Here is a 24,070-nt window from a genome sequence, read left to right on the forward strand (position 1 = left end):
ATTGAATATTTTCCTATCGCGACCCCTTCATTCCTTGTTCATCTTGCGCAGGTGATATCTACATGTTGTTTCGTTAGATATTAAGCAGCCGCATTCTCCAGGCACGTTTCTTTGAACATCAGATGGCTTCCTTACGAACGCCGCTTCTTCTTTTTTCCCCTCAACACCTCTATTCCAACCGGTGAAGTATCTTATCGGGGTTCTTTTTTTATCTGTTTACTCTTGTTTTGTTTCCTGATACTCATTTCTGGTTACTCGTTTTACCATTCTCATTATCTCCATGAAAGTGGACATTTCATGTGTGCTGTAGCTACAGTTTAACATAATGCGATTCTTAGGCCAATCTCTTGTTGCATAATCACTTGGCCAACTGTCGTTGTCGTCGTCTTCGTTTGCACTAACCATTCTCATTGGTGCAACGGGCATGTTTGTCGCGCTCTTCACTCTTTTATTGCCGAATCAGGTCGCTTGCATTGTTAATTAATCGCATCAACCAATTCCTAATCGTTTATTGAAATACCTGTTGGTACAGCAGTGTTGAACTTTTTGGTTCCAAAATTTTTAGCATCACTGTACCCTGTTTTCCCTTCGTTTGAGGTAAATTACTAAGCTTTTAAACAGTGAAACCCAATCACACTTGGCCAATCCCCCGGGGTGGGTACGCGGCATTTTTGTTTTGGCTCCATCCAACGAACCAACCAATCAAAACCTCAGCGCCATTGGAAGCCCGTGCAAGGAACAAGCCAGAATGCCCGACGAGAAGTCCAAGCACTCGAAGGCCCCAACCGGGAAGTCGTCCAAGCATGCCCATAGGCAACAGGACGCGCAACCAACCAAGGCATCCAAAAGGCACGCCACCAAGGCTTCGCTACGTAAGATGTCTCTCGCGAAGCTGCATCGCGGGTCTCACGCAAGCGCCACAACCGTTGCTGAGACACATCCGGAAGCCGGCCATGCGGGGCCCAGCAGTGGAGTCGCAATCGGCGCTACCGCCACGACTTCGGCAGGTCCTGCGGTCGCGACGCACTCCGGCCACCAGTTTGAGCCCATCAATGTGAGTTGAATACGCCGAAGGCGGGTGTTTTTCAGTGTCTGCTCATATAGCCACTCTAAAGGCGGTTGTGAAGTAGGGCCAAATGAAGATTTTTATGGGAAAACGCGTAGAGGTTGAACAAAAAAAAGACAAATCAAAGGGCAGCGGGTTGTCTTGGGTTGTCTTCTTTCGGCTTGAGAACTGTGTTTTGGAGTCGCGGGTCCCGCCTTTACAATCTCCGACAGTTAATAGCATGGGAAAAAATGCAGCTTCTCATGCATATGCGAGAATAGAGTTAACGTGAAGCTTTTGTTGAGGAATACCTGGGTTGAACTGAACTGGCATAAGACATTTTTAGTGCTATTGTGCGTTGCGTGGTTGGCAGATCGTTTGGGTGTATAAGGGCTTGGAAATGCATTACGTAAAAGATGACATTCAAAGTTTTAATTTGACTTGCGATGACACCTCTATAATTCGAAGCGCAGGGATGATGTTATACACAGAAACTTGGGTATGCCCCAGCCCTTCCCCTCCTCCTAGCTAGTCGCTTCCTCCCCCCCCCCCCCCCCGCTTCGTGCACCGGTACCAGCGGGTCCGATAACCTTAAGCTAGTTGGCAATGTCGGGTCTAATATAAAAAGAAGCAGCAGCAGGGCCCTCGAAAAGTAGCTGAAGACCGAAAGTAAGTTTCGATTTATGACTCACTAAGCTATAATGACACGGGTTTGATATCGGCCGCGGTGGCAGATTTTATGATTCAGGCGAATGTCAGCAACACCCGCGTTTCGAGATTTATGCAGGTGGCCAAAACTATTCCGGAGCCCTTCACTATGGCATGCCTCAAAGCCCAGGAGGAGATTCGTTGCGTTAAACCCCACAATCAACCGAATCCATTGACGCCTGAATTCAATCAAATCAACCAAATCAATCAACGCAAAATCAATCAGCGCGTGCAATCACATATGCACCAGGGATTGCCTCCGTTGCACTATACGGTCTGACACCATAACGGTGGGAAGACTGAGGTGGTGCACGAGGCTTATTCCGTTAAAACGATGTTCTTGCACCTACCTCTTGTGTGACACAGGATAGTGGCCGTACTCCACCTTTCCTACCTGCGAGAAGCGAATCGTTTTCCAGTGTGTGAGACAGGTGCCAGTAATGACGATGGCGGCAGAGAGAACATTTGCTGTCGGGCGGGCAGGCAGGCAGGCAGGCAGGCTGGCAGGCAGGTTCGTTATAGACAAACCGTTGGATTTGATGCGTGCTCTGCTACAGTCACAACCGCCTCACGTGGGGCGCAAAATGACAGCTTGTATGGGTCAAATAACTACAAAGAGGGAAGTCACAACAATCTCAAGTCAACCCCGCCCGCCAAACACAGATCCACGCGCAAGTTGGCCGAAAAGGGCATACCCGACATCTGCGCTTGTATTCATGGCCACATACACCCTTGTGCACGTGCCCAAGTTCAATGGAGATCGCAGTCTGAAGACAATTCATTAGAATGACTGAGAAGGGACTGATGTGACCAAGGAATGACAGACTTGGTGCCGTGTTTTAAAGCAAATCTTTCTACCTCTACCAGCCAACGGTCCTTTCGCTGCGTGCCCGACTCCCAACGCGGCGGAGGCGTGGAGGCAACAGCGTGGGGGGGGGGGGGGGGGGGGGGGTTCACTCGCGGAGCACGTTGTAGATGGCGCGACGAATATACCCAGCGTTCCCCTCGTGGAGGTACCTGCTCGCCGGCGGGCGCATCGGCGGTACGGCTTTGTCGTCTGCTTCAGCGAAGGTTGTTTTGGGTCTGCGTTGGCGCAGCTCCGCGCCGATTGCGCGCTTCCTTCGCGCGGCTTGATTAACTTGTTCGACAGCACCTCCTGGGTAACCCGCAACCGACGGAGTTAAGTAGTCGTAAGGCAAAGATACGTTAGGGATTGGTTAGCAGGGCGGGAAAACAAAATGTAGAGACCACATACAGACATCTGGCCGCTAGAAAAACGCTACCTTTTCCGCACAGCTTGCCATGAATGGGACTCCGTTTTCTAAATTGGTGAATACCGATTCGGGTCTGTTTTAAGAGGCATTACAAAAAGCGAACGGAGCAACTGGTTGTGGTAAATAGTGATTATAAATGTTCCCTAAGTTTTCTCGCAATTCTCAAACTTACTAAACTAGTTTTTGTCGGCATAAATGGGAATCACTAAGATCACATGCCGAATTGTTTCGGTGTCTGCGCTTGTGTCGCGCGGTGACGTAGCCCAACCTAGCACATCAGGATGGCTAGGTTCCGCTGTCTCAGCCTTCGATAGACGCTCCCCTCGTATTTCTTTCTGCCGACGCACGGCCGGGCTACAGCGACGGCCGCCGCTCTAGCCCGGCCGTGGCCGATGCTGCTGAGGTCGGGATGCCGCCTCCCGCGAATTCCAGGTAACGGCTGGCAGAATCTTTGGTTTCGGCCTTTTATACCCACATGTGTGAATTCAAGAGACGTCGCATGGGTAATTGTTGTGGGTGGCGATTAAAGCTTTGCTTTCCAATCACCTGCAGAGCGTTGATTGGAGCGATTTGTTTTTAATTTGGTCGGAACAATGAATCCTTAACGCGATAACAGCGGTTTGGCGCAGACAAATTCTGATTGTTTGGCACAAAGCATGGACTTACACGAGATATTAAAAAAGAGGGGACCTCGGTCCAACAGGTGTAAAACAAAAATTATATAAACGGAGTACTAGCATTAAAAGAGCCACGGAGGCAAAATACTGGTCTTAATATTTACAATGTATCGTTTGTCCCGATAATAGTAACGCCAATTTTACCGCAAACTTCAAAAAATCTGGCACTCCTCCGCCTATCGACTACTTTCTCGACGAATCGACGACGCCGACGTCGTCGTTGAAAGCTTTACGTTCATTTATCGTAGTCGTACGACTACGATAGTTGGACTTGAAGCTTTCTCGTGACGGATCATCGTCGTCTTTGCACGATGGAGTTTCAGATTTCTCGCTCTAATTTTGCACGCGCGTGCACCGCTCTCCAAAGACAAACGACTTCGACCATGTCGAAATGGAGCAATCGGGTAGACGCCGCCTTCATAAGGCAAGGAACTCAGGTTCGATTCCGGCCAGAGAGAGCGTTCTTTCTTTCTTTTTCTTTCACGTCGCCTGTTTACACGTTCCAGGCACCATCAGAGGAACGCAAATGCTTTGCTTTGAAATGACAGATATAGAAGAAAAGCTTTTACATGTGGCGATTCCCCAGCTCCTTTCTCACGATATCTCCGTGCCGTCACAGAATATTATTTGGGCGATCGGTGGCTTCTGACCTCAGCCACCACCGAAATATACGATTGGGCAATTGTAGCCGGGCTTCTACTTCCGGTAGACCGCATCATTTGAATTATAACGCGTGGTTAACACACAGATAGCTATTTTCAGTGCGGGCCTATATATCACGTCATATCACGTCACATCACGTCAGTCTAGCCTCAAATTTGAAAGTGTCTAAATGACGATCGTGTTCTTTTCGGTTAATAAGTAAAAGCTCGTTAATTCTAACTCGAAGGGGACCATAAAATTGATCGAATTAAGCGGAGTTCGAATTACCGGGCAGGTGCTAGAATGAATGGATCTCTCGCCACATTGCGTGGGCAGAACACACAGACGCTACCTCCTGACTCGTTATCGCGAATTAGGCGCTACTGCACGTTTATTCCGCACGCTACCTGATCGTAGGCTCAGGCAAGCGACCGTGGCTCAAAGAAATCCTGCAACGGCCTGCGCCGGAGCACTGGCGCCGGTAGTACGTGACCCGCTGCAGAAGCGAAATAAGCTGTTGCAGCAGTGTAGCGCGCGCGATACTCTGTTGTTTTTTTATGTTTCGTAGTTTTTCATCTCTAGGCAGTTTGGTTTGTTTTGGATTTGCAACACATTGTAATCACTCTGGGGCGACTTCTTCTGCGAGGAGCGATGGAAACAAGGGAACCCCAGTTCGAATTAACCGTTGTGGATACCGACGTTTTCGAATTATCGAGAGTTTTCCCCCATTGGAATATACAGGGCTTTCCCGGGACCCGGGCGTCAGTTCGAATTAACCGTAAGTTCCCATTCAACGAGTTCCAATTAACAAGCTTTTACTTTACCATCTTCCGGGCCTGAAATACAGCTGAGAGACTTACTAAAAGCTGGCTAATTTATGAGCAGGAGCCTGGTTGTTGAAGCATTTACGTCAGCCAGCTTAATATTGTGCGTCACGCAACCATCAAAGCAGGTTCCCAAACCCGCCGGCGGCATCAGAGAAACCGGTTCCAAGACATGCCGATAGTGGGTGCAGTGGTCTCGTAGGAGCGGGTTCCATCCCTCTAGTCAGGGTAGGTAGAAGGAAGGGAGTCCCCCTCTGCTGACCAAATTAGCTGCCGATTCCATCGCGCCATCCGTACAATTTGCGTGGCGACGGCGCTGCGATTCTCGGGTGAGCGCCCCTTCACGTTCAAGCCGACACCTAAGAACCACAGCTCCGCTCTGTCTAGAGATTTAACATTGGGTGGAACTTGGGTCAGGTTTTTTCGTATTCGGGGTCACTATAGGGCGGTGGTTTTTTTATTTTGAAAACAAAACAGTCTTCCTTTCGACAGTTGGACCTCCCGCCGCCTAGGAGAGTCCGGAGTCGGCGAAAAATGAAGCACACCTTCGCCAAAAGATGCACCGAGATCTCCGTTGTCGTGGTCGCCATCATGGTCCTGTTGGGTCTGGCCTTTTTCGTGGCGGGTCGCTTCCTTGGCAAGAGGACTCCGGCCTTGCTGGTGTGCACCACGGAGGTGTGCTCAAAGTACGCCGACATGTTCGATAACAACATCAACGACGACGTCGAGCCGTGCGACAACTTCTACCGGCACGTCTGTGCACCTCAGGTCAGTCGCTATTCTCTACACGGCTGACGTAATAGCGTTTCGAGGAAGATGGTAGCATGAAGGAAGCGGTACCAAGGAGAGGACCTGCAGTTACTGTTTGTGAAGGCATCCCTGCTGTTTTAAGTCGTTAAGAAGTCAATTCCCCTCTCCAATCTCCTCCGTGGCGGGTGCATTGCAATCTACGCAAATGTTTTAATGGAAATTGCAGCTGATTGGAAACATGGGGCATGCAAACACTGAAGACGAATGTAGAACACGGCGAAATAATATGAATATCAGTTGCACTCGTCCTCTACTCCATTAGCTATATTACACTCCCCAGATAGCTATGTGGAAGCGCAGTGAAACAATTACGTGCCATTTAGCTAGATTTGGCTGACGCGGCTGCATATCGACCCCCTAAAAATAATGTCAATTTGGCAACAATTTCTGCAGGTGGTTTGGAAAATAAAATTCCAACCGCAGTTTTTTTCGTACATTGATAGTCGTGGTGTAGCCAGTCGCAGAAGACATTAGAATGAACTGTAGCCTTTTCTGCAAAATCCATAACGTGCAGAAATCACATGGAACCATTTCAGAAAAGTGATACTAGGTAAGTATAGCCAAGGCCCCGTAAGGTACCTGTCAATAAATAAATAAATAAATAAATAAATAAATAAATAAATAAATAAATAAATAAATAAATAAATAAATAAATAAATAAATAAATAAAAAAATAAATAAATAAACAAATAAATAAATAAATAAATAAATAAATAGAAAATTAAGCGATAAATAAATAAAATAGACGCAATAAACACACTTCACATATTTAGTTATATTTTCGATTAATTAATCGCCAAACGTTTCTCGTCACAGGCTGCTATCCGGCCATCAGAGCACAGCTTCTGGCGAGGTATCCACCACCTTCCTGCAAATTAATAGAAAGATCACCCGTAATTTATACGGGAAGGAAATCAAGCTAGCACCTCCGAATAATAACGGAAAAAAGTTATCACAATATTTCTCTTGAACCGAGTAATGAGGCAAGCGCAATTTTCTTGCCTACGCTAACTATGCTCAGCAAAGCAAGTGTTTTGGTTCCGTCCACCCTCCGCGGGTGATTTCTGAGTTATTGAGCAGAGGGTCATGAAGATGCAATGTTAATGCATCCCGATATGCGTACCTACGAAAACATTTCTTTGGACAACATATGGATCGCAGTGCGTCTTTAAAAATTCGCGCATGTCTTGCTTTCCGTGCTATTTTTGCGGCGGCGACTCCTTTTCAGGTGAGAAAACAAGCGAAGGCGACCTTCGAAACGCTCAGAGACAACCACTTCATCAAGGTGTGGGAGTACTTGGCCGGGGTGGAAGTGCCGGACAAGGGAGGTAGCGCGCTGGAAAAGGCGGCGCGTTACCTGCAATCCTGCCACAGTGTCCTAAACGTCACCGACACCCAAGAGGTGAAGGACGTGCTCAGGAAGGGGGGCATTACCTGGCCCGACCCCGCCAGTCATTCCTTGGACTTTCTGGACGGCATCTTCTACATGTCGGCCCGCGTCTTCAAGCCGGTGTTTTTCAGCGTAACGGTACGACTGTACAGCTAGCTCAACTGCCCACGCAATCCCTTGTTCAAGTCTAGGCTGGTTGGTAAAGTATGACCCGATATAAACTACAGGACAAGGTTTGATCAGCTATGAGTTCACCTTGTGGCCTCTATCCCAAAACGCGCCACTTCCGAGAAAAAATGAGCCTTATAATAATTGGAAAACACATGCAGATAAATGCCCACTATAAACAACGTCACCACAAGTGAGGATGAACACACGCCAACGGTGAACATTAGGCATAGTTAGAGTTGTCCCTAACGGCACCCTCACGTGCACGTCGCTGCTAGCGATACACATCGCCTATCTCATGCAACGCATGTTCGACAATAACCAACTGTATTCTTGCGGACCGGCCACGCTGACTCGACTCAAATCGGCATTGTTTTTTTTTCTAGGGCGCCCAATGAATCACAGCGGAACGCGTTTAAATCTCACAGTTGCGAAAACGTCTGGATGGACTATACGCAACGCGAGAATAAACCCTAATTTTACGCGCATAGCACTGGGTGTTTCTAAACAAGGACGTAAAAAATGGCCGCGTATCTGCTCCTGTCGACGCTGGCCATCACGAAGACCCGAAGCTCTTGGCACATAGCTCTCTGACTTCCAAGAGGTCAAAACATAGGTCAAGTGGAAACAAAACAGCGGCGCTGTGGTATCATCCTCCTAGTCAATGCACCGTGCTTGGGTAAGCGTTGTCATATGAAAGAAATCAGGCTCTTGGCTGACGCTGGGCGACAAAGGAAGGGCGAAGAGCGGTATTTTGCTGCGACGCCCGTTATCCCCAATATTTGGGCAGCTCATGGGATTATCGTGTCAGAATGCCTACATTTGTTCATAGCTGCGACAAGACGCCATAATTGGCATCTGAGAGGGAGAGCGCCTTTCAAAAACCGCCGAGAATCGCATAAAATTTCACGTCCTCTTCGCGTATAAGGTTTGGTGGGCGATGATGAAATGCTGACCATGATGACACTCATGACGCCGCAACACGGAATACGATAACGCTGAGAGGCTACCTTCACGCGTGGTAGAAAAATACAATGTAAATATATCGTCAGAACTCGGGAAAATTCTGCGTTCTTTAAAATAATTGCTTAAAATGTTAAAAACTTTCCCCCTTGATTATCTGTTTTTACCGCTTTTAATGCCGGCCGGTTAGGCTGAATCAGTAACACACCGGACCGTCAGGCAATGGATCAGTGATCATTTTAACACACTACAGCTGTGTGTATACTCTGTAAAATACATTTTCTTACACGACCAATCTTCGACAAAAATTTGTGCAGTTGGAATGGGGGACAATTCCTTATTATTGTTAAAAAAATTGTAGGCATTAGAAGTTTCTTTATTGCTAACTCGTTTCCATTTTTCTGTAATAACGACTCTTGGTGAGGCCTGCCGAACGTCTTCTTTCAGGTGAAAAAAGCCCAGCAACCCCCGACCGTCGAGCTGAGCCTGGAGCCCGAATTCACATCTGTGCTCGACATGGTGTACCGGCGCAAGACAACGAAACGCCTCCAGGGCCACTTCAGGCTGGTGTACGCGGACTTCGCTTCACCTGAAGTGGCCAAGAACGAAACCCGGCGCTCAGAACTCTTGAACGACGTCGATGAAATTGGAGCTCACTTCAAGAACGTCTCGAATTACAGTTTGTCGCGCCATAAGTGGTGAGCACCTTTGTTGTTGCGGAGAAAGGCATTTAGGGGACGTCTAGGACGACCTACAGGTTTGCTTCACTCCAGATATCCACCAAATTGCAAAACCACCATGCCATTCAAATAAAGGCCATGTATTACACTTGCGTGGCTAGGAAAAGGAAAAAAATCACAGCCCCTTTCATAAGATAACGATGGTTAAAACGCGAAGCTTTCTCCAGGGCACCCTCAGTCAAAGCCAAAGTACAAAATCTAGGCTGCCTAAGTCCAAAACCAAAGAACACTTCAACTCAGCCGGAGTCCAAAGACGATGCCAAACCCCAGACCACCAAAGCTCAATAACCTTTTACAGAAGGCACTTTATTGTTGTCGCTGTCGTCATCATAATAATAGTCATCATCATCATCATACCTAACCTCTGTACTGCCAAAACACATTTTTCGTACCACGAGAGGTCCGGTAGGTGTCAAAGACATCCCAATGTAATGTGTGGTGATGATTGATGTACGCTCTGTGGAACCCATTATGTAAAGTTGACTTTCCTTTAAGCGTTTTATTCTGACATAAACGCCATCAATGAGGCATAGAAAACTTTTCTCTAATTGATTAGGGTATTATCACAATGCTAGGTCATGCCAGGGAGCAGTGAAACATGTGAGGAGAAGGGTTCAGAATACCTGATACCCACCTTGTGTCCATGTGTCTTGAGGTCCTCAACAGGGCACCTCGCGGCTCACACTCCACACGGGAAAACGTCCTGCACGAAGCAGTCAAAGAGTGACAGGTCGAGGTCTCTCTTATCAAGCAACCTCTTCCTTGTCCGCTGTACAGACGTTCATTCTGAGTGCCTACGCGTTGGCCTAACCAGGGCTTCATTCACGCGTTGCACAAATTCTTACGACCGGCGCCTGCAACGCTTAAAGGAGCCATGAAGACAAAATACAAGTTGGGTTTATTAGAAAGACTGCTTAGTCCAGATAACAATGATACCAATATACCAATATTAATATAGCAATACTATAGATACCAAGTTTTCCATGACGTCACAGAACCTTGTTTGTGTGATTGGCGGCCGCCTAACTGACCAGTCGCGAAGACACATGACTGGACCGCTGTAATGGGGCATCTAGTTCCGTTTAACAACATCTCTTGAATGCTAACGTGCGTTTAACGCACTGAAAATTATGTTTTATTGTTGGCCCGTATGACGTCACTCTTCGCCATGAGACGTCACTGTGGCGCAAAATTTAACAGTTGTTTAATTCTTGCACTTTTTTTGTTAAAAAACATCTTTTGCGGCTGGGATGGACCTGAGTGAGACACTGAATCCTAGTTCTTTCAAATTAAGCGAAGTTGCATTTTCTCTTCATGGCTCCTTTAAGCCTACACAGTGAAAACAGCTTCGAGCTACCACGAGCGGACTCTGAATCCTTTTTAAAGTAAAGCTTATTTCGCATCGGTCATAGCGACCGTACGTAAGAACGCATTGCAGGAAAGCCACCTTTACACAGGGGTAGGAAGGGAATATTGGGATATATACATGAAGGGAATATTGGGCTTTCAGAAGCCCTAGGATTTAAGGGTATCAGAGAGGAAGTTAACTTCAAGGCTGTCGAGGGGACGAAAAGAAGATTAGAATGCTGGTGGACGAAAAGCAGAGAGGGGAATATTGCCTAGGACAGTTACCACCTGTAACAGGGAAAAGAAAGTATTTAGGGCCTAATAAGCTTTAGTGCCTGCCCTAAGCAGCGCTAGTATTAAACCAAGAGTGTAAAACATGGTTATATTAGTCCTTTTTGGTAAGATGACATGTCATCACCCCGCTTCAAAGGGGAAACCAATAGGAATCATCATCATCATCATCATCAGGACACATTATGATGATGGGTTTTCACAAAGTCACATAAACAAACAAACAAAAAAACACTTCACGTGGTCGCAATAGAACCCGCGCCCCTCGCGTAACGAAGACGAGGTCTACCCGCTTGTGGCATTACGGCACGGTCGACGCAGCTTGCATTTTGTACTTTGACACACGTTGCAAGGAACTGCTAAATAAATAAATAAATAAATAAATAAATAAATAAATAAATAAATAAATAAATAAATAAATAATAACAAATGCACAAAAAACAAACAAACGAACAAAAATATTACAATTATAAGCAAAAAATTTATTGGAAATTATAATAAATAGATTCCCAAAAGATCAATTGCTACACCCACATAATTTTGCGCAGAGAAAGCTTCCCGTTTCAGTCAGCTTTCTCGTTACATGAAAGGTGCTTTGATTTGACATTGTTCTGGGCGTTCCCGCTTTAATTCACGCTTTATAAGAAATGCTTGATCGTCGGGGTTTAAACATGAATGCCCTTTGCTAAAAAACTAATCTGATGTGCAACGGCCGATTCATGCAAAAGCGCTTGGAGTCCCACAACTTGGGGCGTTGAGGTATGGTTTTTGCAAAGTGGAGAACCGGTTCTGTAACGGCGTCTGGCACACGGTCGGCGCTCCTCGCGTGGGCACAATGGTTTTGCATTCTCTGTATGCGTACCTTCCGTTTGCTGATTTAATAACTCATAATGTACTGGGGCCGTAAGGGAATCATCTCTGCCAGATCTTTGTAGGGGAGAGCGGGACGCGTTCTGGGTTCTCGCTAGAAACCGTCGCCAGTGACTCCACAGGCGAGTAGAATGACACGTGTTTGTTGGTAATGTTGAGCGGCACCATGAATATTGACATCGCGAGACCAGGTAGAGGAGAATGAAGTACGCCTAACTTGCGACCAAGATTTTCTAGCCACCAACTTTTGAAGCAAAGCTTTCTATGCGTCAAAGAGCGGCGTTCGTCGCGCGAAACGCAGTGCAGGAATCCAACTTGCACAATGGTTTTCACAAACCGATGATGATGATGAGCGCACGCACATTTATCGTTTCAAGAATAAAACACAAGCCGTGATCCCAATTGTACCTTCGTCCCTCACGTTACGCAGCCGACGTCTATCCGACAGTGCCATTCAGGCATGGACAAAGCAGTTTGGAAGCAGGAATATAAAGCCTGACGAAAAACCTAAAGCTGTTAAACTCAACGTCGATTATCCCGTGTGGAGCAGTGATTCGCCAAAGGTTCTTTGGGGCGCTCTCTTGACCAGCTTCGGTATCAGCATGTCTTTACCGAAAGTAGTCAAGGCACGGTGCCTCAACATCGGAGATCTCCTATAAATAGATACTGGATTGAGGTTTCCTTATTTTGGTGCGATTAATTTCTTAATTCATGATTTGTTTAGTATTTTATAAGACGTTGTTCTTATTTCCGGCCTAGCAACGGCATTCTCCGTGGCAACGGCGCATCGCAAAGATCACCTCCCAACACATTGCATATGACTAACATGGCATGTGTGGCGCAATGCGATTGAAAACGGCTCCGTTTAGATCCAAACCAGGGGAAGCAGGGATGTTTCCGTACCCCATGTTTGGATACGTAAGACCACGTGACAGGGGTGGCTTGATACCATGACCCCGTAAAAGCTACGACGACAAGCCGCGCTTCTAAAGTGTTCCGCACCTATAAGTGTGAAAGCCCTTTCGTCTAAAAAACGATGATAAATGAATCACGAAGCGTTCTGTGAAAAGGACGAGAGGAATTGGTAAAGGCCAAGAGCAAAGCCTCAACGACCAAAGCCTAAAACGTCAACAATCAAAGTCCAAGTCCGAACGACGCAAAATCCAGCCCATCTACGAACAAACTTCATACCTCAATGACGGCGTAAGAAACCCTTTGAACAAAGCTGAGCACTTGAACTACTGTAGCAGATAGAGGAAGCGGTGTTTCATTTTTAAGAAACGGGAAAAATTAGGTGTCCTCGCTTTAGCTGCACTTTGTGCACTAGTTCACAAAAGTGTCGTGCAAGTGCAGCGCCAGTTATTTCAGTGCGAGCGCAGCCGTACGCTAGCGCTTTCCGTGCAGCGGCCGAATCGAGGCAAAAGTGCACAAACGTCGTCTGCTGCGGTCCGTGTTTGCGCGGTCGCGTTTTTTTTTTTTCGAAATGGCGTCACCCTGCACTCACTTTGTGTTTCGTACAAAAATGCAGTATCTTGTTGCGTGTGACGACCATTCTCGTCAAAAACGGGAAATGCTGTCGTTTCTACTCCGTTTACTGACACAAGTATCATGCTGGAGCCGGCTCCTACGATGAGTACCATAAAACGCAAAAAAGCCCGCTGCACCTTGCACGAGACGAGAACTCGCACAGAGGCTACTGTAGAAGTGTAGAACTCGTGCAGCACGGCGTCAAATCGAGGGCCGAAGTGCAGGTGGCACTAGCTGCACTGGCAAATCGAGTGCGAGAGGGATGCACCACGTCAACTGGTGAAGAAAGTGTAGCCAAATCAAGGAGACCAAATCTTGAATCTTAACGTTGACAACACGTCTACACGCTTTTCTGCGTTTTCGTAGGGAGCGTGCTCAAATGAAGCCTGGCGACATCACAACCCTAGCGCCCTCCACCACGTACGCGATGTGGGAAGCGGCCTTTGCGCGCTACTTCCCCGACCAGCCTTTCTACAGCGTTGCTTCTATCGTCGTGAACCACGTGGAGTACTTCAAGGCCGTTTTCCAGACCCTTGCGGTGTTCGGGGCATCAAGGATGCTGAACTACTTCAGCTGGCTGTGCGTTCAAGCACTGGTCCACTACACTAGCATCGAAATGCTGTCCAGCTACTACTCGAGCATGCATGAGGTATCCGGCATTTTTGAAAAATTCTATGGAAATCAATGTATTCTTGAGCTGCAATCAATACACATAATGGAGAAGACAAAAAATAAGGAGATGATAGTCCGGCACAGTCGTTTAGTTTCCCGAGGTATAGTAGACTGCCTATAGGAGGTAAGAGTCAAAAGGGCCATAAGAACAGTGTAGAAGTTTGGTTTATTAAAAAGACTGCTCTTTACCCAGAAGAATGATACCAATTTTATTGAAAACATTGAACACATAGTGTAGATATTGAAGAAAATCTGTGAAGGAGTGGAGACGCCCTAGATACTTTTTACCAATTTTTCTATGACGTCTGTTTGATTGAATTACTTCAATGCTAACGTCCAATTACACACTGAAATCTATATTATGCTATGCCATACGACATGAAGCCTGCCCATTACACGTCACTCGAGTGGGAACTTTCAATGTTTTCAATATTTCTCCTGCTTTTTTTTTGTTAGACAACGTCTTTCGTTGCTCGAATGGAGCTCAGAAAAGTGCTTAAGCGTAGGTTTTTTTTCAAATAAACAGTGTTCTATCTTGTTCATATTGTCCCTTGAAAAGGCGAAAACTGGATAGCAGGCCATTCTTTGTGCTGCTGCTCCTGTTTATGCCACGTGGATAGCCTGTCATTTCTGTTGGTTTACTTGCCGCTCACACAGAAGACGGGTCAGAAAGATTACGCACAAACGAAGCACGCCTCATTGGGCTTTCCGTCGTTTTGCACGAGAAGAAGCCGCTGTTCTTTTTGTTTCTGAAAAGCCGTGACTTTCGAATCTTTCGGCGTTCAGCTAAAAGGCGCAAAGCTCTTGTAGGTCGATCTAGCGTCACTAAATAAGCTACGCTTAATAGTACCGCCACTTCGTGCATCCAGAAGCGCCTGGGGGTCATTTTGTTGCTGGCTTGCATTGTTGCCATTTCTCCCAACGCAACCGCCATTGGTTGAGACGGTCAGAGTATGACTGGCCGCTCTAGCGTCCGCGCAACAGAGAGAGAGAGAGAGAGAGAGAGAGAGAGAGAGAGAGGAGTGGAGAGGAAAGGAGAGGAGAGGAGAGGCGCCCCGATACAAAATGGCTGCGCCCATATGTAACGAAATATCACGTGGTGCCGACCGACAAATGAAAATTCCGGCGACACATACCAATGACAGAAAAGAGTGCCGATACTCTAAAAGCCTTTATTTAGTGTCGTTAGGTCGATCCTTTCCTCCGTCTGCTGAAGGTTATGCGTCAGGCAGGGGTGGGCGCAGGCTCCCAGACCAGGGTTTTTTTATATAAGAGTTGCGAAACTTCCCATAGGCCCAATCCATCAAAAAGTGGCCCCATGATTGGCCCACTGTTTTAGATTTTTTCACTACAGTGGCGCCATCTGTTGATGACTAAATAACTATACTACGTGGTCACTCGACGAGCTGGGCGAAAAATGGTATTTGGTGCTTAAGTAAATCATTTTTGCCGAAGAAACCCAAGGTGTTCAACCACGCAAGTTGTTTATATGCATTGGAACCAAAAGTAGTAAAAAAATGCGTCCGTGTGTTCAACAAGATGCGTTGTCGCCTGCGCAGTGTCGTCTGCTGCGAGTCATGTCCGGTCTTCCGGCGGCAAGACAGTTAAAAATCACATTGGAATGCTTACGCATGCTTGAAAGGATTATTTAGAGCCACTTGATCAGATACTGAATTAGTTTTGGCATACAGTGCGATGTAGGCCGAACAAATTTAGTACTTCAGGTCGGACCTGTGTTGTGTTGGAATGCCCGCACAAGTGCCAATTGGTCGAGGCCGTTGCGTAGTCGTAGAAACAATCGCAACAAAAACCGCAGTTAAAGAAGCAATGAATAACATAAGAAACTACAAAAAATAAAGAATTATGTACATTTAAAACGACATTTAATATTGAATAGCCTGTTTGAATAATTAGTTTGTTTTTTGGATAGTGCGTGTGGTTGCCGCAGTGGCGCCACCGTACCCACGATTCAAAGCAGGGGGGACCCAGGTGCGGGGCGTTTTTTGAGGCGTAGCATCGCAACTGCCTACATCGAAGAGCTCTGTCCCACATGAAGGAAAGAAAAGCTTTCTTTCCTCCATGGTTGCAGACTTACCCGCGGCATCTCAGAACCCGGTTTCCAGACACACCGATAGAGGGCCCAGTGGTCTCGCAAAGCGTAGGGTGCCTGGATGCGCGCGCCCGCCCGCCGCGCGCATCCAGACACCCTAGCAAAGCGGGTTTCTCTGCCTCCGCTAGGGGAGAGAGAAAAGTACAAGAGTCTTGCGACTCATCTCTAGCTGCCGATCTTTTTGCGCGAACCGTAGAGTTAGGGCTACGAGGGCGGTGCCTTTCTCGTGCGAGCGCCTTGTGACGTCCTAGGCAATACAGAAGAAGCGCAGCCCCGTTTTTTCTGCAAATTTTTCGCTGGGTGCGAATGGGTTTATTTTTTATTGAGATCGTATAAAATAGCAGAGTTGTGACGTTTTTAACTGCGCGCTTCAATTGGCCGGGGTGGCCTCTTCGCAGGCGATAAGGAACCACAAGAAATACTGCGTCGCGGACACGTACAGCCATTTTCGCTTCGCAATCAACGTGCACAGCTGGCAGAACGTCCCGGAGTCCTCGCTCCAGTACGTGCACCGCCTTGCGGACACCATTTGGGAAGCCTTCGGCAAGTCGCTTCAGGACAAGGGCATGAAGCTGACTGGACACAAGGAGCCCCCGCCCAAAGAACCCTTCACAAGCAAGCTTTTCCAGCACCACACACTGTGCAAGCCAGAAAAAGTGAGAGCGTGACAAAGCTGCTGCCGCTACGCCTACTAGATGGGAAACCCATGCAGTATTTCAATTCCTTACCATTCATAGTCCTTTGCATTGACTAGTGAAATGAGGAATGCGTGCGGAAGACAGAACATCCTTGTTTGCAATTAGAGAATGAGCATACTCAGTTAAACATACTTGGGGGGGTTAGAGTTTTATTCCTGGGGACACACATGGGCCTGTTGGTTTCCCTCCAGCAGAAGCCCAGGGTTTAAAAGCAGAGGGGAATTCCATAACATTTGCAACTTCGCTGCAGACTTTTCGGAAATCTTTTGAATGTGTGGTATGCACACCAATCAATAATAATGATGATTATGATTGTGATGATGGTTACTACATTGATGAGATTGTAGTTTCAGAAACTGCAGTGCACTTTCTACGGCGTGTCAAATGGGTAGTTTTATCACATCGCTGCGCCCCAGCTTTTCCTACTAAATCTTGAATCCAAAACCTATATTTTATATAACAATCCACTTTAACCATCGGAATATTCTTCTAATTAAAGCAATAGGTCATATATTAGGGCAAAGTGACCGTAGCAACTGCGTGGCACTTGAAATGAATTTGGAAGCGCCTTCAGGCGTGACATAGTCGGTATCGTCAGTACAATTATGGTGAGTATATTATTTACTCCTACGTGCAGAAAAAGCAAAGCTTAAGTGACACTACAGTTAGTGACAAGGTACAAAAAAACGAACTGCTAATTGAGAATTAGCCTTGGAAGACAGTTCGTACGTTCTGCAAAATGACTCAGTCCTATTGAGCCTTGTAAATCTGGCAACTCGATCCAGCCCTTTTGTTCGGTTTGATTTGATTTGATTTGATTTTCATTTCTTGTCAAAAGTAATGCAAGGCTGAGACAAAAGGCGGATGTGGCCTGACAGAGGCCTGAGCCAGTCAATTCACAGTGTGCGTAGTAAAAGTGCTCTTCACAAATTTATTCGTAATAGCACAATCATAATTAAAAAATAGCACATAAGAACCATCAATAATACATTTGCTATGTATTATGCAAATTATAGAGTGCTACGTTATACAAACCATGTTATACAAGCAAGAGTGCTATGATCTGTGTAATCTCGGAAAGACAACAGCTGGCCCATCCTGCCCCCCCTTCCCCCCTGCACCATTCCGGAGCCCCTTTTTCTCTGTGAACTAGTGCGGAAAGGTGGGAAGTTGGTACTGGGATAATTGGGCATCATGTTTTAAAGCACAAAAAAGACGGGAACTTAGTGAAGAATACGGACGGGACAAACGCTCGAAACAAGACGGGAACTAAGAGAATACCGATCGTACAAACGCTAGCGTTTGTCCCCAAACGCTAGCGTTTGTCCCGTCTATATTGTATTCTAAGTTCCCGTTTTTTGCGCTGGAAAACTCGTCCCAGTTATCTCGGTGAACTAAGTAATTGCCAAAGTAGATGAAACTCGGCCCTAAGTTAGAGATGGGTTCGCGGACACTTGTCGCTTATTTTGGTTCGGGTTAGCTTAGACAAAACACGAGTAAGAGCCATTTTCTGAGACTGTTCTTCTTGTGTGGGCAGCCATGTGCTGACCGTAAACAGGAATTATGTAACGTTTGCAACCTCACGGTGAGCTTAATATTTGTAACAAGAAAAAACAAGTCGCCGCTTTCATAGAGCCGTAGTAATGAACTACTTTGGTAGATGTTTTTACGATCAATTGTGCCCTATATTATGTCAGGAGCGAGCGCGGAATAGTCTTTTTCGACGCGACTTCCTTTGACGCGTACTATATGCGGAAAGTGAGACATACATAGTTTCACTCTAATTCAGCCATTGCATTTCTTTTTCAACTCGACTGCGAAGTACACAGATCTAGACTACTGCACCCCAGATAATCCTCTCACTGACCACACCGGCATTTTCCGCTTACAATGTCCGTCACTGCGTCGTTATCAGCCTGAATTACGGTTTAATCATAAGGACCTATTACGACGCATTTTTATTCCACTCCGCATTCAATTGTCAGATTGATTACCACTGTTCTTGGGAAGCTAATATCCGCCGTCAGAGAGACGTTCGCGTCAATTTCCCAAAAGAGGGGACGAGAATATTACGCACACCCTCACCATCTTTCTCGTTTGATGGAAAGACCACTGCCCCCTATGATTCGTCACTCTTCAAACGACTGGGCAATGTAGCGCGAGTGGCTTGGAAAGAGACTGTAGCGCCACACGACTTAAGGAAATTCTTTGAATCTGGCGGGAACGAGGGTCAGATGTGAACCCTCAGTACCATGACGTAGTCCTCCTCTGTGCAGCTAAAGCCGGCGCGGAGCTCAAGAATCACCTAGCTGGTCTACTCTTAAAGAATCCAAAAGTATGTTGCGTTTCGAGCAATTTTGTAATGAACGGTATGGGTGCGATGTTGTATGTTTACGGTTTTTGCAGGCTAGCATGTGGCTGTGATAACACGCTAATTGTTCCGCCCGTTGTGATATTTAAAGCCAAACTACAGGCGGTCCTTGGGTGCGCAGGTGGAGGCGTTCTACTCCGCCATTTCCGACCTTTCGGAGAAACCGCTACACAACCACATTACGGCCACAAAATCACTGGACAGCCGTACCTTGGACCCGACGTTTGCGGACATGGAGCTCGTGAAAGATTTGGAAAAGTCGGGGCAACTGCGGAGATTCGTCCTGAAGCCGTGGAACTTGGGTCCTCCGTGGATTGCGCCAGATGCGCCCCACGCCTTGGCCTTGGGAGGACTCGGGGTTGCAATGGCCGGGGTGCTATACTTCCAATCCGTGGAAAGGCAGGGCGCCAGCGCCAGCGCCACACATGCCGCTAACATGAAGTAAGTACCCGTCGGCACCGTCGGTGGGCTACTTTTCGGCTGTTTTAACGTGCAACTTCGCATACACTTGCATAAATTTCAAACGACTCATTCCGGTCCAGAATACGCTTCATGTTTTGAATCTGCATGCAGTGGCATATGTCGGCTAATTGTAATGACAACAAATGCAAAAGAAACTAATTCAAAAATCGTCGAATTGTTGCTGGCCGTGGATTCCGTGCACAAAATAGGTGCCTGAAAATGCTTTGGTCCTGCAAATACATAAATAAAACAAGTTTAACGAGCAGTATCACCCAAAATGCGTTGATATGAATAAATGAGTAGCCTCATATGCTGAAGCAAGCGTTAGAATTAATAATTTGCGAGTTATGTGGTTAATAAACCATACGCACTGGTGGAGCAGCATTTTCCTTGCTGACGTAAGCGTGTTTTGATTCGAATAGAATTGTAAGTTACGGCCGGCTAACGAAAAACGTAGCCACATCTTCATTTTCGAATGCCCTACCTTGCGTGTAGGGCACCGCTTTTTTAGAGCGTAACTCTTAAGCGGCCGCTCCAGTGGTTTAGCGGCCTCCCTCGTCGTCGACCTCGTTGTAACCAAGAGAAGGAGGAGGAAACCGAACGTAAAGAGAGGAGCAAAGCAGGAGGGAAGTATGGCAAAAGCGCGATAAGGAAGGCGGTATGCCGCCTGCGCCGCGCGACACGGGAAACGCGGCAGCTACTCGCTACAGGATAACGCCATGTTAGCACGGGCGGCAATGCATTCCCCGATGGCGCGATCACTTCGTCTAACGCTGCACATAAACGATCTGCACGAGCAGAGGCTCAGCGATGCCGACGCCATAAATCGCGCCGGCGAAGCAGCAGCTATGTGCCATTTCCGAGAAGAGTTTCGAGTTCGCGCTGCGCTCAAATATTGCATTACGGAGTATGGTGATCGTCAGCTAATCTTTTACAGCTACTTTCATGCTATTTTATTCCTGCTTCCAAACAAAAACTGGTGTACAGGTGCCGTAATTACTGCGACGAAACATTGGTCAACAACTACATAGAGGGAAAACTTTTTTATTTATGAGCGTAAATGCTTATGGCCACATGGGCGTGGAGGGCAACAAAGAATTTTCGATTTTGATGACGCCTGTAAGGTGCGGTCATCAACGTCATTAAGGTCGTTAAGGGTTACAGAGTGGATCCCTAGAGAAGGCAAGCCTGGCAGGGGGCGGCAGAAAGTTAGATGGGCAGATGAGGTGAAGAAGTGTGCGGGGATAAAGTGGTCGCATTTAAAACAGGACCGGGATAATGGGAGAATTAAGGGAGACGCCTTTGCTCTGCGGGCGCGTAGATAGAGTATGATGATGGTGATGATTATGATGATTATGATGATGACGTAAGGCACGGATTATTGTTAGGAAGTGATTAGCGGTTTCTCTTCCAACAGCCCCTTGTAACACCTTCATTGTCTCGGGATCGCAGAATATGCGACTACATGCTTTCATTCTTCGATTTTGCTGCACCTCTCGTAAAGCGAAAATCAAAGTCCCTTTCTTAAGACACCACTGACAAGAATGTTCCAAGCTAAGATAACTATGTAAAAAGATTCCTAATTATATGAACGTATCTGCCCGAAAATGTTAACTGTAATTTTTCAATATGCAATAATATAAATCTGTTTTAATCTTCGCGTGCACGAGTAAGCTCAAAATGGATGCCTCTTCAACATCGGTGCCAGTATAACGTCATCTGCTCTTGGATGCAAACTGCCCACGTCAGGGCCCTTGTAACGTGTCCATCGCGTCGACGGTGGTTCACGCCGCGCGCTGGTCCGCCGTGCTTACACGCCACGCTTTCGCTGGTTACGTCATGCTGCCCCGGCGCGTACAGATGTTGACCACGACCGATGTGGGGGCAGGCACGCGGCCAGTCCAGCAGTGGTACGACAAAGACGGTGACGCCACGAGCGCCGTCGTGTAATGGCTGCCGCCTCGGTGTTTGTTTTGCCGAAAGAGAAAGCCACACGAATAAATGGAGGCTTTAAATAATTGTATGTTGCAATCAACCGTCAAATCCGCAATTGTGATTGGTCGGCTAGTACACGGAACAGCAGCGAGAAAAAAAAACGTCACACGGAATTTCGTGTCAGTACTTTTGTAAGAGAAATATGTTTAAAACTCGAAGCTTTCTCCCATGAACCCTTAGTTAAGGGTAAAGTCAGAAATCTAAACTGCTGCGAAGGTATCGAAATGGCACCACCGCATAAAAGCCGGCTTCTTAACATGAGAGAGACAGACTCAATTCCTACCATGGGAAGTGTTTTATTCTTGAACAGACCCACAGACCGACAGACAGACAGACAGACAGACAGACAGACAGACAGACAGACAGACAGACAGACAGACAGACAGACAGACAGACAGACAGACAGACAGACAGACAGACAGAAAGACAGACGGGCGGACAGACCTGAATTTTCTTGTCCGGCTAGCCGAAGACAGACTACCATCTTTAAAATGCTCTTCCGTCAACATTTAAAGAAACTTTCCACTGCCATTCCCCAATTTTTATGTCTGTATGAAAACGCCTTACGACGACATAGCACGTGTTTTTCCTAGAAATTGAGTCCCCTTCCCCTTGTGAAGAATTATACACGCACTTGGCGCAGTCAAACGAGCAAACACGAGAGCAGGGTGTTCGTAATTAGCGAGTGTGCTAACTCCCTTGTTAATTAGCTGAACCAGACTTGGACGGGCTAGAGTCTTTCTCAAGTGAGATAACATGGCAGGGCAAATTTCTCTCTGGTAGAAGCCTATGTGTGGATAGAAGATGGGAATTCCACAATATTCGCGACTTTGCTGTTAACTACAAAATTACTAAAAGTAGCTGAAACTTAGTAAAGTGCTACAACCATCCTAATGGCCAATTTTTATACCATTTGTTTTGAGATATGTTCGGGAAAGGAAGGATAACAGGCATTTTCTGCAGCGATACTCCCTCTGTAGGCGGCAATGTATTGACAGCAGCAGCAAATTCCGTGGCGTTTACAATTTATTTGTAGAGAGGTATTGACAAGTAAATAAAACTCGCACTATGATTGCGTAGTTTTACGGCCAATTTGGGCACGACCTTTTAACGTACTTAAATTACATTGACTTCAATTGAACATTTTGCTCCAGCAGGGAGGTTAAAACTTCTTGCTGACCCGCCGCGGTGGCTCAGTGGCTAAGGCGTTGCGCTGCTGAGCACGAGGTCGCGGGTTCGATTCCCGGCCGCGGCGGCCGCTTTTCTGATGGAGGCGAAAAGCAAAAACGCCCGTGTGTACGAGATTTCGGCGCACGTTAAAGATCCCCAGGTGGTCAAAATTAATCCGGAGCCCTCCACTACGGCGCGCCTCATCGCCTGCGTTGCGTCGGCGCGTTAAACACTACAATCATCATCATCAAAAATTCTTGCTGAACGCGGCACTGCCGACAGTCGCATTGTTGCTCGTAACGCAGCCGTATAGAGCTTTGCTGTGAAAACCGTCATTCCGTTTCCCAAACTGTGCAGGTGCCTGGCGCCCAATGCTTCGTATAAGAACCCTCTTGAACGGAACATCCCTGGACTCGCCGTGGCCCTCCGCGTTGCCTATCAGGAGTACAAGGTGGTGACCAGAGCAAATCGCAGCTTGGCTCTCGACCTGCCCCCAGTGAAAAGTGACGCCGTGGTGTTCGCCTTCTTCTGCTATCTAATGTGCAGCCAAGAGCCGGCCATCGAGTCCCTGTGCAACATACCTCTCCAACACTCACCTGATTTCTCCGAGGTCTACCAATGCAAAAAGGGGTCTTTCATGAATCCCGAGAGCAAGTGTTATCTCACTGTTTAGCAGCCGCAGCATGACTTGTACTTTTATAAGTTTGGGGCTGCTGCGGGAATTAGACTTCTTCGTATTAGTCTCAATAGCCATTGAAGCTTCTCTCTCTCATTCGTGCGTGTAATCTGATCTTTCTTCTGCGTAATCTTTTTTTTTTTACAGCCGAATTGAACTCCATTCGAGAGTACTACGGTAGGTATCGTAAGACAGGGGTGCGTGGCTTCAGCGTTTACGGTGTCAATACCCCGAGATAGCCTTTTGCATCCGGGGTGTCAGTCATTTAGTCCCTACCCCTTGACTAACTATTAGGGCGAAAGCGTTCATTGCCCCCGCTGTGATAAAAACTAGTTGTCGCCGTAGTAGTTGTAGTTTCCCGGTCAAGGAAATGACCCTGTTTGTAAAGAATAAAACAATTCTGATCCGTTGGGATTTGGAGTTGTCTTCCCATCAGCAGCCCATTGCGTAACCGCTGAGCTATCACCACACGTTCGCAGTGGTCGAGCAAAAGCCTCAGTCGTCGTCCTTGTTTTTTGTTGCTTGACATAAAACCACTGAGGGGTTTGCTTAGGATTCGTGTGCTTTGAGTAGATAGTTGGCGCGCTTCACACAATTCCCAAAACAGTAAAATTGGAAGCGTAAACGTTGTAGAGTAGCA

The 24,070-nt window shown here is 46.9% G+C and overlaps 2 protein-coding genes across 2 annotated transcripts; both read left to right on the plus strand.

Annotated features, from left to right (window-relative positions):
- Window positions 1–748: 748 nt before the first annotated feature.
- On the plus strand, window positions 749–7,526 carry LOC144160051 (uncharacterized). The gene is made up of 3 exons (XM_077691670.1): window positions 749–1,054; window positions 5,663–5,938; window positions 7,209–7,526. The coding sequence occupies exons 1-3, from the start codon at window positions 749–751 to the stop codon at window positions 7,524–7,526; spliced, it is 900 nt and encodes a 299-aa protein (XP_077547796.1).
- A 6,125-nt stretch (window positions 7,527–13,651) lies between these two features.
- Window positions 13,652–23,625, plus strand: LOC144157930 (uncharacterized). The gene is made up of 4 exons (XM_077688643.1): window positions 13,652–13,925; window positions 16,457–16,714; window positions 19,249–19,568; window positions 23,112–23,625. Exons 1-4 carry the CDS (start codon window positions 13,656–13,658, stop codon window positions 23,425–23,427), a joined length of 1,164 nt encoding a protein of 387 aa, XP_077544769.1. The 5' UTR covers window positions 13,652–13,655; the 3' UTR covers window positions 23,428–23,625.
- The last annotated feature ends 445 nt before the right edge of the window (window positions 23,626–24,070 follow it).

This window comes from Haemaphysalis longicornis, unplaced genomic scaffold (genome assembly GCF_048455015.1).
Source record: "Haemaphysalis longicornis isolate Haplotype H1 unplaced genomic scaffold, Haemaphysalis longicornis Haplotype H1 scaffold_10, whole genome shotgun sequence".
Taxonomy (NCBI): Eukaryota; Metazoa; Arthropoda; class Arachnida; order Ixodida; family Ixodidae; genus Haemaphysalis; species Haemaphysalis longicornis.

Excerpts from the sequence above, each read along its gene's own strand:
- LOC144160051 (XM_077691670.1), top strand. The coding sequence starts at position 749 with ATGCCCGACGAGAAGTCCAAGCACTCGAAGGCCCCAACCGGGAAGTCG. Across the intron at positions 1,055-5,662 it reads ACCAGTTTGAGCCCATCAAT|TTGGACCTCCCGCCGCCTAG; the intron begins GTGAGTTGAATA and ends TCCTTTCGACAG. Across the intron at positions 5,939-7,208 it reads GGCACGTCTGTGCACCTCAG|GTGAGAAAACAAGCGAAGGC; the intron begins GTCAGTCGCTAT and ends ACTCCTTTTCAG.
- LOC144157930 (XM_077688643.1), top strand. The coding sequence starts at position 13,656 with ATGAAGCCTGGCGACATCACAACCCTAGCGCCCTCCACCACGTACGCG. Across the intron at positions 13,926-16,456 it reads ACTACTCGAGCATGCATGAG|GCGATAAGGAACCACAAGAA; the intron begins GTATCCGGCATT and ends GCCTCTTCGCAG. Across the intron at positions 19,569-23,111 it reads ACACATGCCGCTAACATGAA|GTGCCTGGCGCCCAATGCTT; the intron begins GTAAGTACCCGT and ends CAAACTGTGCAG.